Below are 23,468 nucleotides of genomic sequence, written 5' to 3'. Positions count from 1 at the left end.
ATTTTCCCCTAAACCCTTTAATTATGATAAAAATAGAAGGCACTCGACCACAATTATCCAAGTCGATAACCATGAATAATGCACATTAAGGCACAGGCTAAGAATAGGAGTTGGGGGCGCTGATTAAGCCAGCTGTGAAAAAAGAGAATGAGACCCAGAGCCAGAAGCAAATGGCATAAATTCATCTTAGAGGTTTCACACATACAAGCACACACATATAATTTATACTTTATGGCTCAGAGGCTCTATAATGTAGTCATTGCATAAAATAAGTCGATTCCTACAAGGTACATGGGTTTTGAGGGTCAAGAATTCTCAGACAAAAGCATCCCTTTTGGGGGAGGGCAGGGAACCGGCATTGTCCAGTGCAGTGGTTAGGAATGGGGGGTGTAGGGTCGGACAGACACAACCTCAGCCCCTCACCCCCCACTTTGTGCCGTTGGGCATGCTCCAGACTCCTTCAAGGAACTGCAGGAGGCTGATACTCATAAAGTCAACAGCTGGCAGATATCAAGTGGTCAGTAAAAGGCTGATGTCATGATTCTTTCCACTACAAGGCACCTTCTTTGAGACAAAGTCGCTCGACTGTTGCAGACAAAATCACCAAGTGCTGGCCACTGAATTCTCCGTGGCTGCCACTGCTAACGTCCCGTCCCACCCATCCCTTCAGACAGAATCTGCGAAGTAAGTGTCGCCATCATCCCCTGCAACGGCACACGTCTCACCTACACCAGAACCCCGTGCTATGTAGAAGCACCTCACGCTTTCTGAGGGCGTTTCTTGGTCACTGCTCTGGAAAGGAGGCACTGGGAAGAAAATCCGTACGTAGCAGACCCCGCGCTTCACTCCCCACCCACCTGTACGGTCCATCTCCACCTCCACGAAACCCTCTCATCTCGCAATTTCAAGTACAGCCTGCCGTTGAAAGACACCAAAGAAAGAACTCACTCAGGTGGGAAGGACTCAGTCTTTCACACTGTGTGTGGCACAAGGTGCGTCTGTCACGTTGAGACCAGAGAAGTGTCACTGTGAGAGCAGGTCTGACTGTCCCATGAAGTGGGACGTGCACTGCGGTGGTGCTTCACAGGAAGGGCTCTCAGCCAGCTCAGACCTCAGGCCGCGGGCTAATCAGGACCACGGGAGCGGGAGCGTCCCTGCCACCCGCCTCTCTGCCCTGTGAGCTCTGCAGTGATGCAGGTTATTTTTCTAGACACTCTTCACCCTCCACCCCTCCACCAGCCTTGACTCTCAGTGCAGATGGCTGGATTAATCCTACTCCAAAGTTCATGTCCGTCATTCTGCTGTCCTTCTCCAGCCCTCCAGCACAGGACTAGATCTAAACTGGGTAGGTGTTACACTTTTGAACAAACCAGAGCTCCCTATAAACTACTTCGTCCTCTTCCTATAGCTTCTACAGTGAAAACATCGATGTGTAGGAGCATTTTCCTAAGTCTCAGCGCCCTTTTCCATGACATGATGATGGTGATACCCTCCACCTGCTCTCACTGGGAGGACTGAGTAAGACAGTGACTGTGGGGGCTTGACACCCCGAAGGTTACTGCATCAGAAGCCTCTCCAGGATTCCACAGGAGAAGGGAGCGGTGGACGTGCGAGGAGGAGGAATCAAGGCCGGGGAGGTGGAAACATGGACCCAGAGGTGGACCCAGAATTGGCAGGAGACGGAGACGGGGCAGGGTCACTCGGGGCCAACCCGCAGGGGACTTGATCCTCCAAGTACCACAGAGCCGCTGAGCAGGGGTCTGTAGGGAATGGTGACCACAGCAGCGTTTGAAAATCAAACGCAAATTCACGCGCATTTGCATGTTTCAAATAGGACAGCAAGAATGAGCCAAAGGAAGCCACCCGGAGCTGAGGAATCCCAGGCGCCCCGCCCCACCACGGGGCACATGAGTCCCCAGCGCTCTTCAAGCCACTGCCTTTCCTGAGAGGCTGGATCTTCAGGTCCACAGCAATGCCGGGGAGACTGCTTTGTCCAATTTCAAATCACCAGAGAACAGGAGGCACCGGGCTTCTCGGGGGCCTGGGCCTGGTTTGGAATAAGCATGTGGGGAACCTACTTTTCTCAGACCCGGGGACCAGCCCACCTCAGCTGACAGCTCCAAACCTGGCCTTCTAACAACCCTCCTTAGTTCCATCAAGATGGCCGTGGCCTCTTTCCTCGGTTTTCCAATCGGCACCTTATTTGTTTAACTTCATGGTGAACCAACCCATAAGGACTTCCCCCACGATGACCTGCACTCGGCTCCGGCATCCGCTGCAGGGCATTTGGCTGAAGTTTCTAGAGGCAGCATCCCAGGAAGTCAGAACGGCCTCTGCTATTTGTCTGGCTCAGATTCCTCTTTCCCCGTCAGGTTTATGGTCCCCATAAAAATGGAAGAAAGCCATAAAAGACAAGGAACCGATGTTTGCGTGACCTAAAATTCTGTCTGCTACTGAGTCAACCAGCCCAATAAAATTCAGCTGAGTTCCTTCTATTTGCTCGCATAGTTTTTCTGGGGCACCGCACTGTGAAATCCGAGCACAAAATCCATACAAAGTTTTATATACTGCCATACGGATTTCTGTGAAAATGCTGAAGAAAGGACTTTTTGGTGGTTGTTGTTCTGGTTTCTTCCCCCCCTCTACCAAGTGCTGAGTACACAGCTGCTGACCCAAGCATGGCTTTACGGGACACTCTGCCACAATTCCATCCCCGGTGGCTCCCAAGGGCCCCCACCATCTACAAGGTGTGAGCCAGACTTGATGAGGGGCTGCAAGCCCTCTCCCTGCCCTATCCTCTGTTACTCTCCACTCGAGGGAAACGGGGGGCGGGGCAGTCTCCTCAGCACCAGGTCTAGGCTGGTCTCTACCTGAGGGCCGCCTTCTACATCCTATCCCAACTCTAATTCAAATATTAATACCAGCAGCTGCTCGTAAAGAAAGCAAAGAGCCCCGGTAGGAAATGCATTGCCCTGTGTATCCGGGCAGTGGGCGATGCTGGCTTAGGGGAGCCTGGACTCCGCCCTGCAACGTCACCTACAAGGGTCCACACTGGGCCCAACCTGTGTGTGTCCCCTTTGCCCTACCCCACCTGGCTCGCTGCACGGCTGCAGGGATATCCGGGCTCTCATCGCACAGCCCCAGGCCCTGGGGGAAAGAACACCGTCCCCGGGCTTCTCAGTGAAAGTACTGAGTCTGTCGTTCTGTTTGGACTAATGTAGATAATGTGTCCGAATTGACCATCACACTCAGAGTAAATCCAGTGCCCGGGTGGCTTAGACCTGATTCCCGCTAATGCTTTCTCATCTGCCAGGTGCTCTGCTAAGTTCTTGCCGTGGATACAATCACTTAACCCTCACTTCAGTCTTACAAGAGCCTATTATCGTTACTATTATCTTCAGCGTACATATGAGAAAACAGGCACCGAGAACTGTAATGACCTTTCCAAGGTCACACAGCAGGACAGGGGCAGTGCCAGGTTCCCAAAGCCTGACCCTCACCCGCTGCTATGTTCTGTCATCTGGGACCAGCTGTCACAGTGTCCAGGATTCAGCAAATGCCCCATGCTGGGAGAGAGGGCTCTTCCCTCCAAAATAATACTGCTTTTGGATTTCATGCATGAACAACTGTAAATATACTATTATTTTTAATTTTTTCATCATATCAAGTTTAAGCTCTAGTTGTTAGTTAAATGTTTATGTTTTGCAAAAGTACAAATGTTATAGCAACATAAAGAGCAACTAACAAGGCATGAAATATCCCAAATCCCACTACCCCAGTGCACTGGCTATTCTCGCTGCACACGCATTTTGTGTGTGAGCGCATATGGCTTCCTATTCTACTATTTCATTTACGCCATGTTGCATGCACATCTACATATATAAGGGCTTCCTAATTTTCACTTATGTCCTTCTGGTTGAAGAAATGCAATTTTCCATCAGGTTGTTTCCATTTTTTGCTGCGGTTGGTCATTGTTAAGAGTACTTATAAAGAACAGAGTCAGCTTGAGGTCGTTTTGTTTCTGTTTTTCCCTTCATTGGAACTGTGCTTACGATAATTTCCTAGATATTTTTAAGTTTCATTCTCTAAGCACCCCCAGCAGTACAACACCGAGTATCCTGGGAAACCCGCAAGGTGCAGTGCTGATGTGACCGGTGTCCTAGGCAGGGTCTCCTGACAGTGTCGTCACCCTCTGAGTGTGTAACAGGGTGGAGGATGGATGTGGCACAACAGACTCGATGAAGGACCAGGAAGAAGAAGAAACACTCATGATTAGATAACCACGTGACCAGAATGTGTGTGCATGTCTCCTCTGCTGAATTGGTGAGTGAGCCTCTGGGGGAGGCCCAAGCCATGTTTTAGAGCTCTGTGAACCCACCACTCTCCCACGTACTAGGTACTTGAATGCTGTCTACTGAAGAAGCACATCTGTCACTCTTTTATGGATTTTAGCAATAGCTTCTAGCAGACAAAAGAACGGAATAAAGATAAGGGACAGAGTTTTACATGCGCTGCCACGTGCCAGGGACTAAGCCAGGTGCTGTCATAGGCACTGCCCACCTCCTATAAGCCCCATAACAGCCCTAAGGGGTGGGCATCAATGGCCCCACTTTACAGATGAGGAAGCTGAGGCTCAGAGAGACACCACCCAACACTCACCCAGCCACTGCAGAGCTGGGATCCAAACCAGGCCTGCCCAACTCCCCGAACCTGCTTTCTTTCCATCACCTGAGCCCACATTTGAGCACAAAACGAAAGCTCTCTCTGCCCTCGTTCCCCCAGGTGCTAGATTCCTAAGGGATAGAGGAACGCCCCCAAAGGGCAGAGATCTCCCCAGTATCACGCGGACCCCTGCAGAGGAAAACTGGAGCGACGCTCTGGCTTCCAGACACCAGAGGGCGCTGTGGGTCCAGGAAGGGACGACAACGCAGCTTCTCTGTGGGGTTCCTGCCCTGAAGGCTCTGGTTCCCCAGAGAAGGACCCTCGGGATGCGAAAGGAAGCTCACTGGACACCACGTACTTTGGCCTTGTTTTTGTTGTTTCTGAGTTTTTTTCTACCGCGGGGCTCACGGACCACATCTCCATGGAAAAGACTCAGTGTCCAGCCATAGGAAACCTTATGCCAACATCTTCACTGTGCTTATTAATTTATTTTGTCAACATGGAAGGACCAAGGGTGGGAAGGGCACAGAAGTCATCACCCCTCCCTGCTCCCCCTGACTCCCCCCAAAACTGGTCCAAACCAGCCCATCAGCATTGGTCCAAACCAGCCCATCCGCATTGGTCCAAACCATGATGATGATACCCTCTCCTCCTCCTCCTCCCCCTCCCCCTCCCCCTCCATCATCATCCTCATCACCAAGACAGCACTGCCAGCGATGATGGGGTGACAAGAACAGCAGCACCACCCGTCATGAGGGCTTGCTGTGTGGGGCACTGGGTTAACCTTCCCAGCAACCTCACATGGTAGGAACTACTATCATTCCCTTTCTCACTCTTACAGAAAAGGAACCTGAGGCTCCACATGAAGTGGAGCCAGAATTTGAAGCTGAACCTTTCTGACTGCAGAGTCTGTGACCATTCTACTGGCTCTTGGTCCTGGATGACAGAGGTCCACACTCCATCCATCCATTCACTCATTAGGCAAGCATTTATTTAATGCCAGCTGTCTTCCAGACGCTGTGAAGGAGGGTCCATGCCTATCTCTCTCTCCTTCTGTGTCCCCAACACCTGGGCTATGCGCAGATCTTTTCAGGCGGCCCCTAAAAGCCTGCTTCCCCCTTTCCCTGAGCCCGATTTCATACATATTAAAACACTGAGGGAGCTTTGCCCCAAGAACCCGTGGTGAATGTGGGGTGGAACAGGAACCAGAGAGAAGGCTGGCTTCCAAAACGAGGGGCAGAGGCAGCCCAGGAACAAAGCACCACACAATGGTCTTGGGCATTTGGTGGGGGGCGCTGGGAAAGTCAGGAGGCCAAGAGCTCTGGCAGTGTTTCAGCTGTGTGACACTGGGCCAGTCACTCACCTTCTCTGAGCCTCAGTTTCCTCAGCTGCAGGAAAAGGAGTAATTCAATCGGCCTTCCAGCTTCCCTTCACGAGTGATTGTGTTTTCTAGCCATCTTACTAACTGTGACCTTGGGCAGGTCACTTGACCTCTAAGCTATGTTCTCTCATCTGTGAAAAGGGCATAGCTGTGCCTTCCCTGAAGCACTGTCTTAATAATGAGACATAAAGCATGGAACACAGCTTACACGGTGCCTGGTCCTCAGATAGGCCAATGCACATTGTCACAGTGGCTGATTACATCACCAAAAATTAAAAAAACAAAACAAAACAAACCACAGCAAGATTCAGCGTCACATGATTTCTGGACACATCGGGCTCCAGTCCGTCCAATCCCCTTGGTACTCTGCGACTGCTTTCGAGAGAACATTCAAGCAAAAAAGCCAGTTAAGCTCTGTCCAAGTGCATGAGTCACCAGTGGCCTTCTCCCTTCTGTGGATCCTGTTGTCCCCTTGACTCTCCCTGGCCTCGCTGCACCGTGGAGGGGAAGCAGAGACTCCAAGTTACGGAAGACAGCCCCAGGGACTCAGGCTGGGGGTGGGCTGATGACCAAGTCTCAGAACTGCCACCTGCAAGGTCCCTTATGCATCATCACATCCCACCCCTGCGTTTCTACAGATGAGGGAGCAGAGACCCAGAGACGGAGGTGACTCATCCCGAATCACATAGCTCAGATGTGGCAGAATCTAGACTCAGACTTTGCTAAAAATGCCCAACCGCAGGAGAATGTCAACCGAAGACAGAGACAGGAGTGCCGGAGTCTATTCAGCTACGCGTCTCTCCTGCCAGCACCGGATGTGTGAGGGGGTCTCCCGGCTGGGACCGTGGCCCGGCAGCTTCAGGTCCCGAGCGTAGCGCTGCAGCCTGGGCTTTGGGGCACCGGCGAGGTGCCTCCAGAAGCAGAAGGCTGCCTGTCCTGAGCTCAACCAGAACAGACGGGGCAGAGATGCAGCTGCTGCTCATGGGAGAAAGGGGGCCTGCCAGTTTCTCCTGGTGGCGCTAGCACGTGAGGAGGACAGCACGTCACTCAGAGGACGAGCCGGCCCAGGAGCTGCACGTTGGTCTTGCCTGGGAAGCACGACCCAGGCTGAGCGCCCTGACTTCAAGGGCTCTGGCGGCCCCAGTCCTGAACCCGAGGAACATGTGGGTGTCCTGTTAATACCCTGTGCCCGGGTTCTGGGCTCTCAGGAACCGAACATGATGGCAACTATCAAAGCTGAGCGCCTAGGTTCCAGGTGCTGTGCTTTGAGACCACACGGGAATCGTGGAAGATGGTGGCGCGAGTCCTGCTGGAGGCAGCGGGAGACCCAGACTCAGGTGGCAGAGCTTGGGAACAGCCTCGACTGACCCAGGTCTGCCTGCTGCAAAGCTCATGTTACGCTGTGTGTCACACTGTCTCTCCAACGGCTTTGTATTCCTGTGCAGTAGTTATTACGTGTGCGTGTGTGTGCCTGTGCTTTTAACAGAGGTTAAAAAAGAGAAGTTCATTGTGGAATAAAGGAAGACACAAAGAAAAAGTAAGGGAAAAAATAAATACTCTCACAGTTTTGCCACCCACAGACAACCAGTGGTTAACAATGGGGGTTTGCCCCCAGAATCAGCCTCCCTCTCTGAGTCTCACACACACACATAAACACAACCGGGGTCATACCGTATAGATATTTTGCAATGTGTTTTAATTAAAAATTAACAAAATGCTATCTTCATCTTCTGGGTCATTAATTATCCTTCTAAACGTGATTTTGTGTCCCTAAATGCCACTGTATTATTTAGCTGTACAATAACTCATGTTACCTTTTGCCCACTGCAGAGCATTACAGTTGTTTCCAGGCTGGCTTATAAATCACGCTGTAATTACGAAACGTGTGGATATATACTTGTGCACAGCCTTGATTTATCTCCTTAGAGTAAATCTCTCGACATGAACGGACTAAATAAAAGGTGCTACACGGAGAGAACGAGCTGGGCACATGAAAGCTCTGTTTCCATAGTAACTTGACAGAGTGGCACCTGCTTTATACCATCAGCCCTACGCAAGGGGTTGACGTGAGCCCCCCTCTGAGTAACGATATCCTTCTGGGGTCCAATGCCCTGCATTCTGAGTCTACAAGTGCCTAGACTCCGGCAAAATAACCAACATAAATGCACATTACAAAGTATTGTGGCTGTCTCTCCTGGGAAATGGGAGATGAATTTTTAATCGCTGGTGTGAGTGGAAAATGGCATTTTTAGTGACTGCTTTTTATTTCTCCTTCTAGGCTGACACCTTAAGAAAGCTTTCCTCTTTAGAAGGAATCCCCTCTTTCCCAGGATCTGTTGAACTTGTACATCATCATCACGACTGATGAAGGTTAAAGAAGGTGCAACATTCATATCCAGGGAGAATGTGAATAGGCCTCCATTCCTCTGCCTGTCTAGTCCTGCGGCCACCCATGACTCTGTCCCTCATCTTCTTGCCTTCGTACTTCCGCAACAATCTCCCGACTATTCCCCAAGTTCCTCTGGTCTGCCCCGCTCTCACGTCTATCGGCACCTGCTATCCGAACCTTCTCAGCATGTCTGATCACGCACAGACCGTCCAAGGCCTTCCCATCACTGCAAACAAGGCCTGAACACATTTTGATATTGAATGTCCCGCATGTTGGTCCTCAAACCACGTCTGCAGCTCTGCATCCCAATTTCCATGAGCGCCATTAAGTACCCTCTGCTCTAAGCACTGTGAACCACCCACGTCCTAAACAAGCCCTTCCTTCCCTCCCACTTCACACACTGAGGCACTCAGCCCAGGAAACCTCTTCCCCTCCCACCCACATTCTTACCAGGCAGCACCACGGCAGCACACAACTCTCCCGAACCCAAGCCCCCCATCCCGTTCCCGGGCCACATCCACGGCCCTTGGAGGAGTGAGAAAGCAGGGAGGTGCTTACCTTTTCACCCTTTTCTCCTTGGACAAAAGGTCCTCTGCCCTGCAAAAGCAAAGCAGAAGGCAAAGGCTTTCTACGAAGTATCTCCACGGCATGACCTCACACATGGCAGACGTGCCCTGGGATTCAAAATGGTGGGCTGCTTTCCCATAAGCCCTGCCGGGGAGCCTCTAAGAGACACTATCATTTACTGAGGGTAGATTCTCGTCAGTTTCAAACATCTCACTTAATTTTCCCAGCAACTCAATATTATGGTACTATTCTTTCTTCCACATCAGCTTTATTGAGATATAATCTACAGAGCACATAATTCACCTATTTAAAGTGTAGGACTTCCCTGGTGGCTTCCCAGTGGTTAACAATCCGCCTGCTAATGCAGGGGACGCGGGTTCGAGCCCTGGTCCGGGAAGATCCCACATGCCGCGGAGCAACTAAGTCCACAAGCCACAACTACTGAAGCCCGTGCACCTAGGGCCTGCGCTCCACAATAAGAGAAGCCGCTGCAATGAGGAGCCTGCACACATCCGCAACTACAGAAAGCCCGTGTGCAGCAACGAAGACCCAACGCAGCCAAAAATAAATAAATGAATAAATAAACTAAAAATAAAGTGTACAATTCAATGGCTTTTTAGTACATTTACTAAATGTACTAAATGTGGTGGTGCAACACCACCACAATCAACTTTAGAATGTTTTCATCACCCCAAAAGAACCCCAAACCCCTTGTGGTCACTCCCCTTTTCCCCCCACCCCCTGCTCTGGGCAAACATTAATCGGTTTTCTGTTTCTATAAATTCACCTATTCTAGACATTTTATATATATGAAATCATATATGTGGGCTTTTATGACTGGCTTCATAGCCCGTGTTTTCTTAGCAAACTGTTTTCAAGGTTCACCCACCTTGCAGCATGTATCAATACCTCATTTTATTACAGAATACTATGCTATTGCATGGCTATGACACACATTTTATTTATCCGTTCATCACGTGATGAACATTTAGGTTGCTTCTACTTTTCCGTTATTACGAATAATGCTGCTATGAACATCCATGGACAAGTTTTTGTATGAACACGTGTTTTCATTTCTTTCAGTTACACACCCAGGAGTGGAATTGCTGGGTCATATAATTCTGTGTTTAACCCTTTAAGGACCACCAGACTGTTTTTCAAAGCAGCTGCAGCATTTTACACCAGCAATGTATGAGTTACGATTTCTCCACATTCCTAGTTGTTCTACACACTATTAAAGTGGGGTGTTAAGTCTCTCATTTCAATTCTCAATGTTTGCTTCATATATCTGGGGGCTCTGTTAGGTGCACATATGTTTATAATTGTTACATATTTTTAAAGGATCGACACTTCTATCATTATAAAATGTTCCTCTTTATTTCTATTAACTTTTTTTAAAGCCTGTTTTGTCTGATATTGTTATAGTCACTCCAATTTCTAATGTTTTCTATTTGTAGAACGTGCATTGTCCGTCTTTTACTTTCAACATATTTATATATTTGAATCTAAAGTGTGTCTCCTATAGACACAATACAGTTGGATCTTGTTTTTATTTCCAGGCTGAAAATCTCTGCTGTTCAACTGGTTTGTTTAATACATTTACAGGCAATGTTATTTTTGATGTAGGTAGATTTACATATGCCATTTAACTTTTTGTTTTCTATGTCTCCTGACATTTTCTGTTCCTTTATTCCTCCTTTACTGCTCTTTTTTGCATTACATGAGTTCTTTTCAGTGCAACATTTTAACCTCTTTAAGGATATTTTCACTATATAGTTTTGAATTATTTTCTTGGAGGTTGCTTGAGGTTTACCATATACATCTTATCAGGATCTACTTAAGATTTACCCTAACTTACTTCCAGTGAGATTTAGAAACATACTCCTACGTGATCTATTCCTTCTTCCCCATTTTTGTGCTATTGTTGTTACAAATATTTCTTAAATACCCAATGATACAGTGTCATAATTATTACTTTGAACTTGTCACTCCACTGCATTCTGGCCTCAATTATTTTTGGTGATGAGTCAGCTGATAATCTTATTGGGTTTTCCTTGTACATCAGGAATCATTTTTCTTTTTTTGCTTTTGATATTTTTGTTTTGTCTGTTTGCATTTTTTACTATGATTTTTCTAAGGATGGACCTCCTTTTGTTTTTCTTGATTGGACTTCCTGAGGCTTCTTGAACGTGTAGATTACTGCTCTTCATCAAAGTCGGGACGTCTTCAGCCATGATCTCTCTGAATACTTTTTCTGCTCCTTTCTCTCCACTCCTGGTACCCCTGTTATGTGTGCACTGACGCACTTCACGGGCCCTCACACTTCTCTGAGGCTCTGCTCATTTTACTTCATTATGGATTCTCTCTGATCTTCAGATTACATGATCGCTACTGATCTGTTTTCAAGAATGCTGGCTCTTTCTTCAGCCAGTTCAAACCTACCGTCATGCCTCTCGAGTGATTTTCCTTTTCATTTCAGTGACTGTACTTTAAAATTTCCCTTTAGTTCTAGAATTTCCATTTGGTTCTTTTTAACAATTTCTACCTCTTTATGTTCTATACTTGATGAGATAATGTCACGATACTCCCCTCTATTTCCTTCCGAATCACTTCCTTTAGTCCTCTGGATATAATTACAATGGCTACTTTGCAGGCTTTGTCTGTGAGATCCGACATCTGTGCCCTCTCACAGCCAGTTTCTGTAGCCTGGTTTTTTCCTGTGTATCAGTAAAATGGGTGTTTCACTAGCCCTCACCTCACAACATTGATCTGAGGGTTAAATGAGCCAGAAATCTGTAAAACATATAGCACAGATCCCGGCACACCATGAATGCTGTTAAATATCAGCCTCTCTTCCTATTTCCATGTTATTTTGCACAGAGCAGGTGCTTCCTACCTCTGCACAGGAGGCAGGTGTGTATGGTGTGGGTGAAAGGTGTAGCTCAGCAAGTGAGCACAAGACTCAGATGAAAATAGATTCAAATCCTGCCTCTGCCACACACAGGCAGAGCACCTGATGTGATCACGAGCGCATCACGCAAGTCTGAAAATTCTGTATCCTTCCCATCTGTGAGTGATGAGCCTAAGTTTCAGAAGCTGTTCTAAGGAGTAAGGAGGGACCCACATGAAGCCCCTGTGAAGAAGGGCAGGTGGTGTAGCTACAATCATGAGCTCTCAGACGATGGCACGGGGGTATCTGCCAGGCTAACTCTTCTAGGGGAGCGGCTCCGTCTTGTCGTCGGGTTTCCCCCGAGCACTGAGAACCTAAAAGGAACTGATTATACTCACTCTCATTCACTGACCTCCTACCACGGGCCAGGCATTTTATAGACAAAGTTGTTCTTTTCTTTATTCTGCTAATGGAGCAAATGAGGTTTTCAGAGAGGTTAAGAAACCTGCTCACAGTCACACAGCTAATGAAGACTGGAGCCAGGGACGATTACTGAGGTCCACCTGACTCCGAACTTGTGCTATTGGTGCTACAAGATGCAGTTTGAAGGATGGGTTTAGTGCTTCCACCAGGCCAGGTAACAATAGAGGAACAATAGCACTTACTTTGCTTCCGCACTGTTACAAACTGTTTACATGCGTTAACTCGTTTAATCCTCATCATGCAACTCGACAGTTAATTTTATCCTCCCCACTTTACAGATGAGGAAACTGAGGACAGAAAGGTTAAGTATCTTGGTGGAGCCTTTGCTTCCCAGCCATGTGGCTCCTAAGCCCTGCTCTGCACCATGAATCGTTTATCTCTGTAATTCTTCCCTGACCCACCATCCACTGTGCTCGCTCATCAACCGCAGGATCCATGAACACAGTTTGTGCTGGGCCAGATGCCGGGGATGCTGGACCGACAAACCGCAAACCGAGGTATCAGGGAGTCAGCTGATGTGGGGACTGACAGGCACCAGGGATGTGGGACCACCGAGGGGGTGTGTGAGCCAGACCTGGGGTCGCAAAGATACCCTGGAGAACTATGCCCGGTTGAGTCTGAAAGGTGCGAAAACGTGAACCAGGCAGGAAGGGGAGGTGAGGGGCAAACGGGGGTGGACAGAGGGCAAAATGATTCCCGGTAGAGGAAAAACCATATGCAACGGCCAGGGTGAGATATGACCAGTTGGGGGAGTCACCACTGCCAACCTGGAGCACAGAATCCGGGGGGTGAGGGCGGGGTGGTGCAGGGTGAGGCTGGAGCGGCCGGCAGGCCTCCTGTGCCCGTGCAGAGGGGTCCCCCACGCTGGCCACGCGGAGGGGCCTTCACTCACCGTATCTCCTTTCTCTCCCTTGGGTCCAGGAGCTCCAGGCGGCCCAGGGGCTCCCATGTCCCCCTGAGGGGTGGAAACCAGAGACAAGCGTTGGGTCGGGTCCTCCGACCTACCTCTCCCACACCAGCTTCCCGTGGCCCACCTTGCCCCAGTTTTCTGGCAGCAGCCGATTTTGTCATTGCCAACTGCACCATGACGCCAAGCCTCCCACCCCCAGAGAGGGAAGGAGCATCTGAATCATTTTCTCAAACTCCTAAATCCCGGAACGAAGGACACCTGGAGAAAGCAAGTGGGTGACAGCATCGCACGCTTGACCCTGGGAACGGGAACGGCAGCCCCTATGCATCCTACTGGACCCAGCCAGGGCGGGGCCCCCAGGCATCCTGGAGCCTCCCCAGGAAGCTTCAGGGCCCCCCCTCCCAGCCCCGCTCCCCCCAGCCCAGCGTCCCACCCCCCGTCATGCCTCTTCCTGCTGGCTCTGAGTCCGGGGGCATGGCTCCCTGGTACGTCCCTGCGTCCAGAACAGGCCTGGGCACCCAGGATCCACCAGGCCACGCCTATGGATATGACCTGAGCTACCTCTAGGTAAACGGAGCCGCTGGAATCAAGGTGTTTACCCAGCATCTTAACCACGGACGGGCTGGGACACTGGCTAAAGGGCCAGGACTGCCAATCAGCCACCGGGCAGCCAGGCTTATCTGCAGGTGGTGGGACCTGTTTCCCTCCCTAGAATCCCCTCCCTCCCACCTCATCTTCTCTCCCAGGGTCAGGGGTCGGATTCTGCCGTCCGCACAACCCCAGATCTGTCCGACCACAGCACAGCTCGGTCGCTCCGTGAACGGCCACTGCTTCAGACAAACGTTTTCTGCTTAGAGGTTCACAAACCCCCAAACAGCTTCGCTCTCTTCTTCCATCTGACAGCCCAGGAGCTGAGGTTACAGCCCAGGGGCTGCTCAGCAAGGCAGAAGTCCCTGCTCTTTTTCTCGCAGCGAACACCTGGCACCCTGGACCTCCTGTGTGTGTGTGTCTGTCTGTCTGTCTATTCTCCCCATACTAGCACACTGGGGACAGAGGGGAGAAGGGCGAGAGAAGGGGAAGATGAAGGAGGTACACACAGAGGAAGGAAAAAGGGAGAAGACAAAAGGGACCTTAGGAGATGTTCAATGGTGATGCACTGAATGAATGTGAACATAAGTAATACAGGTGAGAGGGAGGGGGAGAAAGAGGGAGAGAGGGCGGGACAGAGGCAGTGGGAAGGGGGAGAGGGAGGAGGGGGGAGGGGGGAGGGAAGGGAAGGGGATGCAGTCATCACTAGGTGTCTGCACCATCACACTCAGCCCCCTTCGAACACCAGACCAGGTCATGGCCACTGGGCAACGCTGACCTCTTCCCTCAGCCTCTGTGTGACCCCGGGCAATGCACACCTCTCTGGGTCTCAGCTTTCCGAGACCAAAACAATGATGCGAGACGACAGCCCTGTCCAGCTCCGTAAATGCTATAAACCTGGGCAATGGTGGACAGAGAAGAGGCTGGTCCACGGCTGAGGAGGGAGGAGCCCACAAGGAGGCACCTGGCCTTGAGCAATTCGTGAGTTTGGAAAACGTGTACAAAAAGAATTTCACGCACGTCAAGCAAACAGATCGTGCGTCCTGAACAAATAGACTCTTTAAAGCTCAACCCCCAAAGTTTCTGGAATATAGAGGCCTGAAAGGATTGATGCAGAGTTAGCTGACCACGGAGGGCCAAGCCTGTTGGAGCGAACAGCACCTGAGCCCGGGCATGCGTGTTCTCCTTCTCGATCACACGCTCAGGCTGAGAAATGGACGCTCTGAACCGTGAAGGGACTCAGAGGTTACGGACTTTATGCCACTTGCTCTAGCCTTCCATCTCAACAAGCTCAGAAGCAAAACCCCGCAGGACAGTAATCTAACACACCATTGTTTGGGAGTTTTTTCCTCCTTCTTACAAAGAGAGCAAATCAAAGGACCTCACGCTCTAAAGGGCTTCTCTGCTGGCTCCGGTACTGACCTTTGGGCCGGGGAGTCCCACTGGGCCATCAAAGCCCTTTTCACCCTAAAGGAAGAAAGACAAAAGAAACAAGTAAGGTTCTGTTTTAATTTCCCCCTTTCTCTCTACTAGTTGGTTATCCCCTCCACCTGCTCATAAGCCAGTCCCTTAGTAAGCCACATGCCGATCAATAAGTTGGACAAAGTTCACTGGAGCTGAACACCTGTTCTCAAACTGCCTACCTACATGGGGAACTCGGACGTGGCCTCCAAATACAGCCATTGGCGGAAAGATCATCCGTCAATTTACAAATGCCAGCCTCAAACTCTGGGTGGCATCACCCAATAAGCCATCCCATCCATCCTTCATACCCTGGGTCCACTTATCCATCAATTCAACCACTATTTCATATAGTGGCTGAAAATACAGACATGGAAAGATTCAGTCTTTGCCATCTGGAATTTATGAGCTTATGGAAGTAAAGACAAGTAGGCAGTTTTAATCCAATGTGATAATTGTTATGGTCGATGGAAGAAGAGGGAAAGAAAGGGTCATAATGTCCCAAATAGCACGGGCTAAATGAGTAGATACTGAATGGATGGATGTGAAGAATGGAAAGGAAGGAAGGCAGGCAGGGAGGAAGGGAGGAGGGAGATCATACAGACAATAATAATGGGATCAGAAAAGGATTCTTTGGGGATGTCTTGAAAGAAGAACAGGCATTAGCAGATTAAAAGGGGTGGCCGGAGGGAAAAGATGTTCTAGGCAGAAGATGCTACATATGCAAATTCCAGAAGGCAAGAAAGATCATGACCTCGCAGAGGAACAGGACCTTCCTGCCTGCCTAGAAACTGGGAGGGGAAAGGGGAGTGAGATGAGGGTAGAAGGGCAACTAGGACCCACCAGGGGCCACACAGAGTGGGGACAGGTGGGGGAGGGGATCTGTGAGCCAAGCTCAGGAGGGTCAGTGGCGACCCAGCAGGTGTTTGTGAGCTGGAGAGTGAGAAGGTGGGCGGGAAGAGAGGATGGAGGCCTGCTTGACCCCAGACTTCCTCCCGAGGGGCCCTGCCAGGGCAGGGCTCCGGGGAAACCGTGAACTGGGCAGAGCTAGCGTCGGCCGCCCTCCCTGGCACAGTCTGCAGGCTAGTGGGCCAAGCCCCACGCTGCTGCAGTTACCCTTTCCGTTTGGGGTTTTCAGTGGAAAACAAGAATTCAAAAGGATCTGGGTTTGGACAGTTGCTTTCGTTATGACGTTGATGGGTGAGAACCGGATCTACACGTTGTCTGTGGACCGCCTGAGCCTGCCAGGGGCGCGGACGAGGAGCCCCGCCCAGCGCCCTGGGCGCACCCACCCTGGCTCCTTCTCTGGCTCTCCCAGTCCTAACCCAGCTCCAGGCCGGAAGCCCCTAACTTCACCGACGCCCCAGACAGAGGCTCAGCTCGCCGCATGGCCGAGCTGGCTCCCCGTGGCCTCCCAGCTAGCTGGGCCATGGTTGGACAACCTCACTTGACTGAGAGCTCCTTGGGAGGGGGTCTCTGGGTGGAAAGAAGAAAGGAGCGTGTGAAGGAGAACAGAGGAGAGGGAAGCAGGGAGGGAGGAGAGGCTGCCAGGACAGGCGGCTTATTGACACAAAACTGTTAGGAAATTCTTAAAGTGTGTCCACCCCAATGAACGTGAACCACGATTTCGTATCTTTGTCTGTGTCTCCCAAGGCCCTTGCAAAGCTGGGGAGCACCTCCTGCGTGCCGGCCCTGAGCTGGGAGGGGCAGGCAGAGCGATGGATACACTGAATGCTGTAGACCGAGGGCCCTGGGGCTACCAGTCGAGCAGATCTTCACGGAGACCATCTCGATTTCGTCATCCTCACATATCTGTTTATTCTGCTCAAACAGTGGAAACTTGTTTCTTGTTAAGAGGGCTGTTCCTCCACAGAAAAACAGATGAAGGCCTCAGGCACTTGAGGAGACATTTCATCTAGGCTAAAGGGCAGTGGTGGCAGTCAGAAACATACTAGGTTTTAAAATTAGAAACAAGAGGCATTAAACTCTACTCATATATGCATTTAGATTATATAGTCCAGCTAATTACAGGGAACATTGAGAAGAAAGGGATGAGGGTGTGTCCCACAGAGCACACCTAAACCCTCAGCCGCTGCCTATGCAGAGTCTTATTCTCGAAGCAAATCTGGCTGGTTTAGTCGCACGTGAGTGAAGAGGAGACCGGGAGGAGCCAGAAGCGCCTTGGGAAGACATTATGAACTTCAGGAAGATGTGCATCACAGCTGGGTCTGAGCAGCTCCCCTCCCAACGTGCACAGAAGTCAAGAAGGGAGAAAGCCCAAGGAGCAAGGACAGTCCCCTGACCGGAGAGTCACCTGGAGCCTGGGGCCACCCTGCCCTGGCAGCCCACGTGCATGATGGGAAATTCCCACCTCCACTGCTGGTTCTGCCGACCACCCTGCCCCACTCAGCCCTGGGGCCCTGGGCTGGCGGCTGAGGGTGGACCGTGGATGGTACCTTTTCTCCAGCTGGGCAGGAGCAGTTGATAGTCTTCAAAAACCCGATCTGTTCACTGCCGGAGGTGGGAGGCGGCTGGGGCGGGGGTGAGGGCTCCGTCAGCACGGTCACCTGGCACTGGAAGGAAAGCACAGTGGTCAGAACCTGGCTTCTTGCCCAGCACCGCTCCCTGGAGCTTCCCTGCGCAGGCAAAGGAGAGCCAGGAACCCTGAGGACACTGGAGCCTGAGCAGGGAGGGCAAGTAGCGTCTGACCGCAGGTCCTGGCACCCTGAGGCTCTGGAGTCAGACTGGCGTGGGCCAACGGTCTCAGCCACTTCACTGGCCTCTCAGCAGCCTGTGGGAACCACTTAACCCCCCTGAGCCTCGGTGCTAACCTCTGCAGAATGGGGACAAGGGCATTTCCATCAAAATGCAGTGAGGAGGAGTTAGTGGGACAGGAAGAAAGCATCCAGTTCAGAGTCTGGCACGCAGGAACCCAGCAGGTGTGCCGTAATGACTTATTTCCTTACCCTCGCCAGTCCCCTCCTCTCCCCCCACCTCCTTCTTTCCCTTTATTCTCTCCTGCTCTTACCCGTCTCCCTCCCTTTCCTTTCTCTCCTCTCTCTCAACAGTCAGGCTCAGCTGACTCTGCAGCCCCAGCCCTGGTAACGACCACCCCGGGTGCCTGTTCCCCCGCCTCGTCCTGACACAGGACACGCTGACCGAGTGCTCACTGCGTGTGGGGCCCGCGCCCGCCGAGTCCATGGATTTCAGCCTTCAACTCTGGGCGGCAGGACTATGGAAGCACCCTTGGAACTGGTATTTGGTAAATGGAGAGGGAGGGACCTGGACCGAGGCGGAGGTGGGGAGGCCCTGGGAGAGGCAGAACTGCGCCGGGGGCCCAGGAGCCTCTGCCCGCCGTTCCTGACCCCGTGTTGCCTCCTCCTGTCTTGCTGAGCAGCGCAGAGCACGGCGGCCTCCCCGCTCTGAGCACCGGCAGCAGGGATGCCATTCCCTCCTGCCAGCCTCTGCCCCGTGCTCCCCCGAGCTGGGCTTCCTCGCTCAGCTGCAGCCCCGGGGGCTGCAGACCGAGGCTGGGACAGACCTGCATGACCCGCTCCCCCAACCCACGCCCGCCAGACCAGGAAATGGAACCCTGGCGATGACCACCGGGCTCCCTCCCAGGGCGCACTGTGATGGCGGGTGTCCCCTGATCCCACCCCGGGGCCCAGGACGTCCCCTCCCTCGGGAAGCCAAGGACCCATTCGCCCCTAAGCAACCCCTCCGTGCAGGGTCTCTGCTCACCGGGCCCGAGGGGATGTCACAGCACGTCTCCAGTTCCGAGTGTCGCGAGTCACAGTAAATCACGATCCGCTGTAGGTCAAACTGGGAGGGAAAGCGAGGACAGAGAGTGAGTTTTGGGGGCTTTGGAACCCAGATCCTCCCAGGTTTCGGGTAGGCCCTGCTCAGGGATCAGGCCCACTTCCTCCTCAGGGTCCTGTGTGGTCTGACCCTGAGCTGAACTTCAGAGGGAGCCTAAGTCTCATCTACAGACAGCCCGTCCCTCTCCCTCTACAAGTGCGAGCCCCAAGCGCACGGTGAGTCAGCACAGACTGGGGGCGGCGTTTTCTCCTGCTCTGAATGTGCTACAGCTCAGGCCCCTCACACGCCTCCTCCCGTCCACGATCCGTGGCCACTGCGTTCACTAAAGCCCCTGCCATGGTGCTGCCACCAACAGTCTCCAAAGGTTCAGAGTATCCCTGTTTTCAACTCTCTCATGTCCACGTGGTGGCTTAAGTAAACTTTTTTATATTAAAAATTTGTTTCTATCAAATAAAAGCAAAAATAAACAAATGGGACCTAGTTAAACTTATATGCTTTTGCACAGCAAATGAAACCACGGATTGCCACGTCCATGCCTCTGCACGTGGTCTCTCTTCTAGGAAAACCCCTGAAAACTAGCAACCACGCTGAGGCATCCCCTCAGGAGTTGCTGTAAAAATACACCCACAGATCTTTTGATGCTCCTCCAAGAGGTGGAGCTTCATTCCCCTCCCCACCCCCAAGTGTAGCAGGGACCTGGTCACTGGCTTCTAAGGAACAGAACATGGCAGAAGTGATGGCGTGTCACTTCGAGATCAGTTATAGAAAGACTGGCTTCTTTGTGTGTGCGCGCACAGTCTCTCTCTCTCTCTCTCACATCACGCAGCCTGGGGGTCACCAGCTGGCACACAAGGAGCTGCCCCACGGAGAAGCCCACATAGGGAGGAACCAGGGCCGCTGTCAGCAATCCAACAGCAAGGAACTGAGGCCCTCAGTCCAACAGCCCACAGGAGGCTGCCAGCAACCACCTGCAAGAGCTTGGAGGTGGTCTTTCAGCCCTGTTCCAACTTCAAGATCACAGCAATAGCCAACAGCTTGACAGCGACGTTATGAGAAACCCTGAGCAAGACCCCCCCAGCTCAGCCCCTCCCAGATTCCTGAACCACAGAAACTATGAGACAATAAGTGTCTGTTGTTTTCATCCCTCTTTTTTGGGTGGGGGTGGGGGGGATATTTGTTATGCAGCAACTGATAACTGATACACATCCTCTACTGTCAAGAAGAGTTCATGGGGTCTCTTCTCCACCGCTTGGCCTCCTTGTACATACAGCTAATACTGAATATACCAGCCTGCATGGTAATTATACATTTGTGTGTCCATCTTCCCCCTGGGCTCCCCATCCTGACCCACAGCCCTCAAACACACTGAGCTCTCTTTTCCCAGCTGCTTTTCCCTCCAGCTCCTCACAAGGCTGGCTCCTCTCACCTTTCACCTCTGTAACCACCCATCAGAGTCCAGGCCCTCCCTGTCACTTGTCATCCTGTACATCCTCATAAAAGCAATGACTACGATGCCTCCTTTGTGTGCATTTCTCAGTTTACTTTTTAAACTGTGTTTCTCCGATTAGAACAGCAGTTCTGTGAGGCAGGTCTCTCCTATCTCTTGTGTTTCTCTGTACCCCTGGCCCCAGAGCACTTCCTGACATAGCAGATGTCCCGAGGCACAGAATGAATGGTTCAGTGGATACACCACGCATGGACAAACATTTATCGAATGGAAATTGAGCTAAATCAACGGATGCTTATTTTATTAACACTAACGTTGAATGCTCCCAGCCTTGCACCTCCCCTGTGCCCTTCTGCGGTCTGTGCTGCATTCGAAGGCCCTGAGCAAGCTGGCCAGGCAGCTCGATCTCACCCTCCTGGCTTTGGGACAGGCCCCGGCAGGTGTAAGCCCTCACCCCACAGACTCGACTCAGCAGAAACAGTAACAATTCCAGTTGTCTGTCTGTTGTATTTCCTGTGGAGACACCAGCCCACAGACAGGAGAAAATGACAAAACACAAAATCATGCTTTGGAACAAGGCCTATTTTAAAGAGAGGGTCCTGCTTTCTACATTAGCAAGCGTACATGCTCAGCGGCTGGGTCTGTCTGGCAAGGCCGCAGGGACAGAGGTGGAGAAGGAAGGCAAGGTCAGGGTCAGGGAGGAGCACAGGTGGCCTGGGGCCTGCACAAGTGCACTCAGGGTGGGCAGCAGGGCCTGGGAGCCAGGAGGGGTCCCTTCCAACTGCCTGGAATCCCACCATTCCCTGTCCCACCTTCCTCCCTCTCCCCTCCCTCCACCATGTCAGGGAGCCCACCTCCCGATGCCCCTCTGCCCCCACCCCCTGGGATCTCTGCTCCCGTTTACACCATCAGCAATTCCAGGCTGACTACTGCAGGGTCCTCTCTCCAGCCCCAGTTTCCCTCCGTGTCCACCATGTGCAGCTTGGTGACCCTTTCCTGGCTACAGTGTGGAAACCAATCAAGGTGCAGAGAGCTTAGGATCTGAGATCAGCTCGGCCCGGGTCTGAGCCTCAGCCCTGCTCTTCTCTCAGAGCAGCTGGTCAAGGCACCCAATGCCCTGAGCCTCGGTTTCCTCTTCTGTCAGATGGAGATGCTGACATGACTCCTAGGGCACCATGAAGACCAGGTGAGGCCAGACACAGGCGTCCACGGCAGGTGGAGCTGCAGGGTGCCGTGGTCTCTCCCCACCGTGTTCAAGCCTGAGCTACGTGGTCACAGGTGCCCCAGCCTACGCTTCTGGAAGGTTTACGAAGGGGTGCGGGGTTCATTGATCCTCCCTCCATGTAGTTCATCAGGATTCATTTTTAATCTAGAAACCCAGCACGAAACAGGAAGGGGCCAGAGTATTCCTCTGACAAACGTCAGGTTCTGCGATTCCCCGGCACTGGGTACAACGTGGACACTCAGCTAATGGCAACGGGCCAGAGGAGGAGAGAGTGGGAGCCAGCCCAGACCCCAGACTCCACACTGTGGGTTAAAAGGGCCCAGTGAAGGGCCCAATGTGACCATCGAATCTGAGAGGCAGCGCGGGACAGGACCTGGAGGCCCAGACTCACAGTAAAGGCAGAACTTCCAAGCAGACGGTGAGGTCTGCATCCCCGCCTGCTAATTCTGCCACTTTGAGGGAGTGATTCAATCTCTGTGCTGAACGTCTTTACAGAATGGGGACAATGCGGTGAGTGAGATCACAGCCTGCAACGTGGAGGAACTAGTCAGCCCGTGAGAACTTCTGGGAACACGGTGGGTGGCACAGAGCAAGGGGCTGGTTGGCGCCTGCGGCTCTGACACCCACCGGCGCCCCTGCTCAGACTCTGGGTGGGCTCTGCGCCTGCCCCCCGCCACTACCGGGGCGGAAGGAGGGCAAACGCGGCCCCAGCCCCCTTCTGCCCAGTCGAGCCTGAATGCTCTGTCCCCGAAGGACTCTTCTTTACCCAAAACCGAATCGCAGCTTTGGGGCTGGTGCAGAGCAGCGGAGCAGGCAGCCCCCCAGCTCCAGGGCACTGAGCAGTGGAAGGGGCGCCGCTCTGGGTTTGTGCTGCTCAAAGCGAGAGAGCGGGGGCTGGTCCCGAGCGCGAGAACCAGCCACGCAATGAGCCCAGAGAGCTGGAGGGCATCAGAAATTAATCCCTCTGGTTCCTGAGAGGGGCTATGGCTTCTCAGCGACCAGCTCCATCCCCTGGGATTTGGAGCTGGGCAGGCCTGGGACACAGGAGCGGGAAACGGAGGGAAGGCTGGCAGGGCCTCCGGGGAGTCACGCGGGAGGGGTCCCAGCATGGCAGGTCCCAGACCAGCTTGACCCCCAGAGCCCAGGAGCCCCCCTTCCTGGTCCCGGGTCCCAAGGGTTTGAGTCTCCTCTCCCCGCAGCTCGGAGACGGGCTCCCTGCCCACCAGCCTAGATGCCCATTGACTTGCCTGGCCATTTCTCTTGCACATCCCTCAGCAGAGAGTCACCCGGGAGCCAGGATCCCCAGGCCAGCCCCCAGCCCTGCCCCCTTTCCCAGCCCAGGCCCTGGCCTCTCACCTCCTTCCCTAACAGGGCTCACCCGCCTCCTCCTTCCATCCACCCTGCTCTCTGCAGCCCCAGGGAACATCCTCCAGTACAGCCCTGAGCTCTCCCCACCCTCCTCAACCTTTGCTGCCCCTTCACCTACAGGTGGATCCCAGGCCCTGTGCACTAGAAAGGCCTGGCCCTGCCTCCTGCCCCGCCCCGCCCGCCCCCCCACCGTGCTTCAGCTCACGCCACCTCCCATCCTGCGTGCGCACAGACAAATCCAGTTCTTCCTTCCAGGCTCATGCCAGAAGTCACTTGCC

The 23,468-nt window shown here is 52.4% G+C and overlaps 1 protein-coding gene across 1 annotated transcript in view; it reads right to left on the bottom strand.

Annotated features, from left to right (window-relative positions):
* The window catches only part of COL22A1 (collagen type XXII alpha 1 chain), a 266,083-nt gene that overhangs the window by 162,954 nt on the left and 79,661 nt on the right, over positions 1 to 23,468 (bottom strand). Inside the window, exons 8-12 of the mRNA XM_028166969.2 lie at positions 19,073 to 19,153; positions 17,788 to 17,904; positions 15,293 to 15,337; positions 13,265 to 13,327; positions 8,991 to 9,029 (exon numbers count right to left, since the gene is read on the bottom strand). Of these exons, the coding sequence (XP_028022770.2) occupies positions 8,991 to 9,029; positions 13,265 to 13,327; positions 15,293 to 15,337; positions 17,788 to 17,904; positions 19,073 to 19,153 (345 nt within the window). The remainder of the gene's footprint in view (positions 1 to 8,990; positions 9,030 to 13,264; positions 13,328 to 15,292; positions 15,338 to 17,787; positions 17,905 to 19,072; positions 19,154 to 23,468) is intronic.

The sequence above is a fragment of the Balaenoptera acutorostrata genome, chromosome 17, assembly GCF_949987535.1.
Source record: "Balaenoptera acutorostrata chromosome 17, mBalAcu1.1, whole genome shotgun sequence".
NCBI lineage: Eukaryota > Metazoa > Chordata > Mammalia > Artiodactyla > Balaenopteridae > Balaenoptera > Balaenoptera acutorostrata.
Note: the sequence above shows the minus strand (reverse complement) of the source record. Positions and strands in the feature narration are given on the sequence as shown.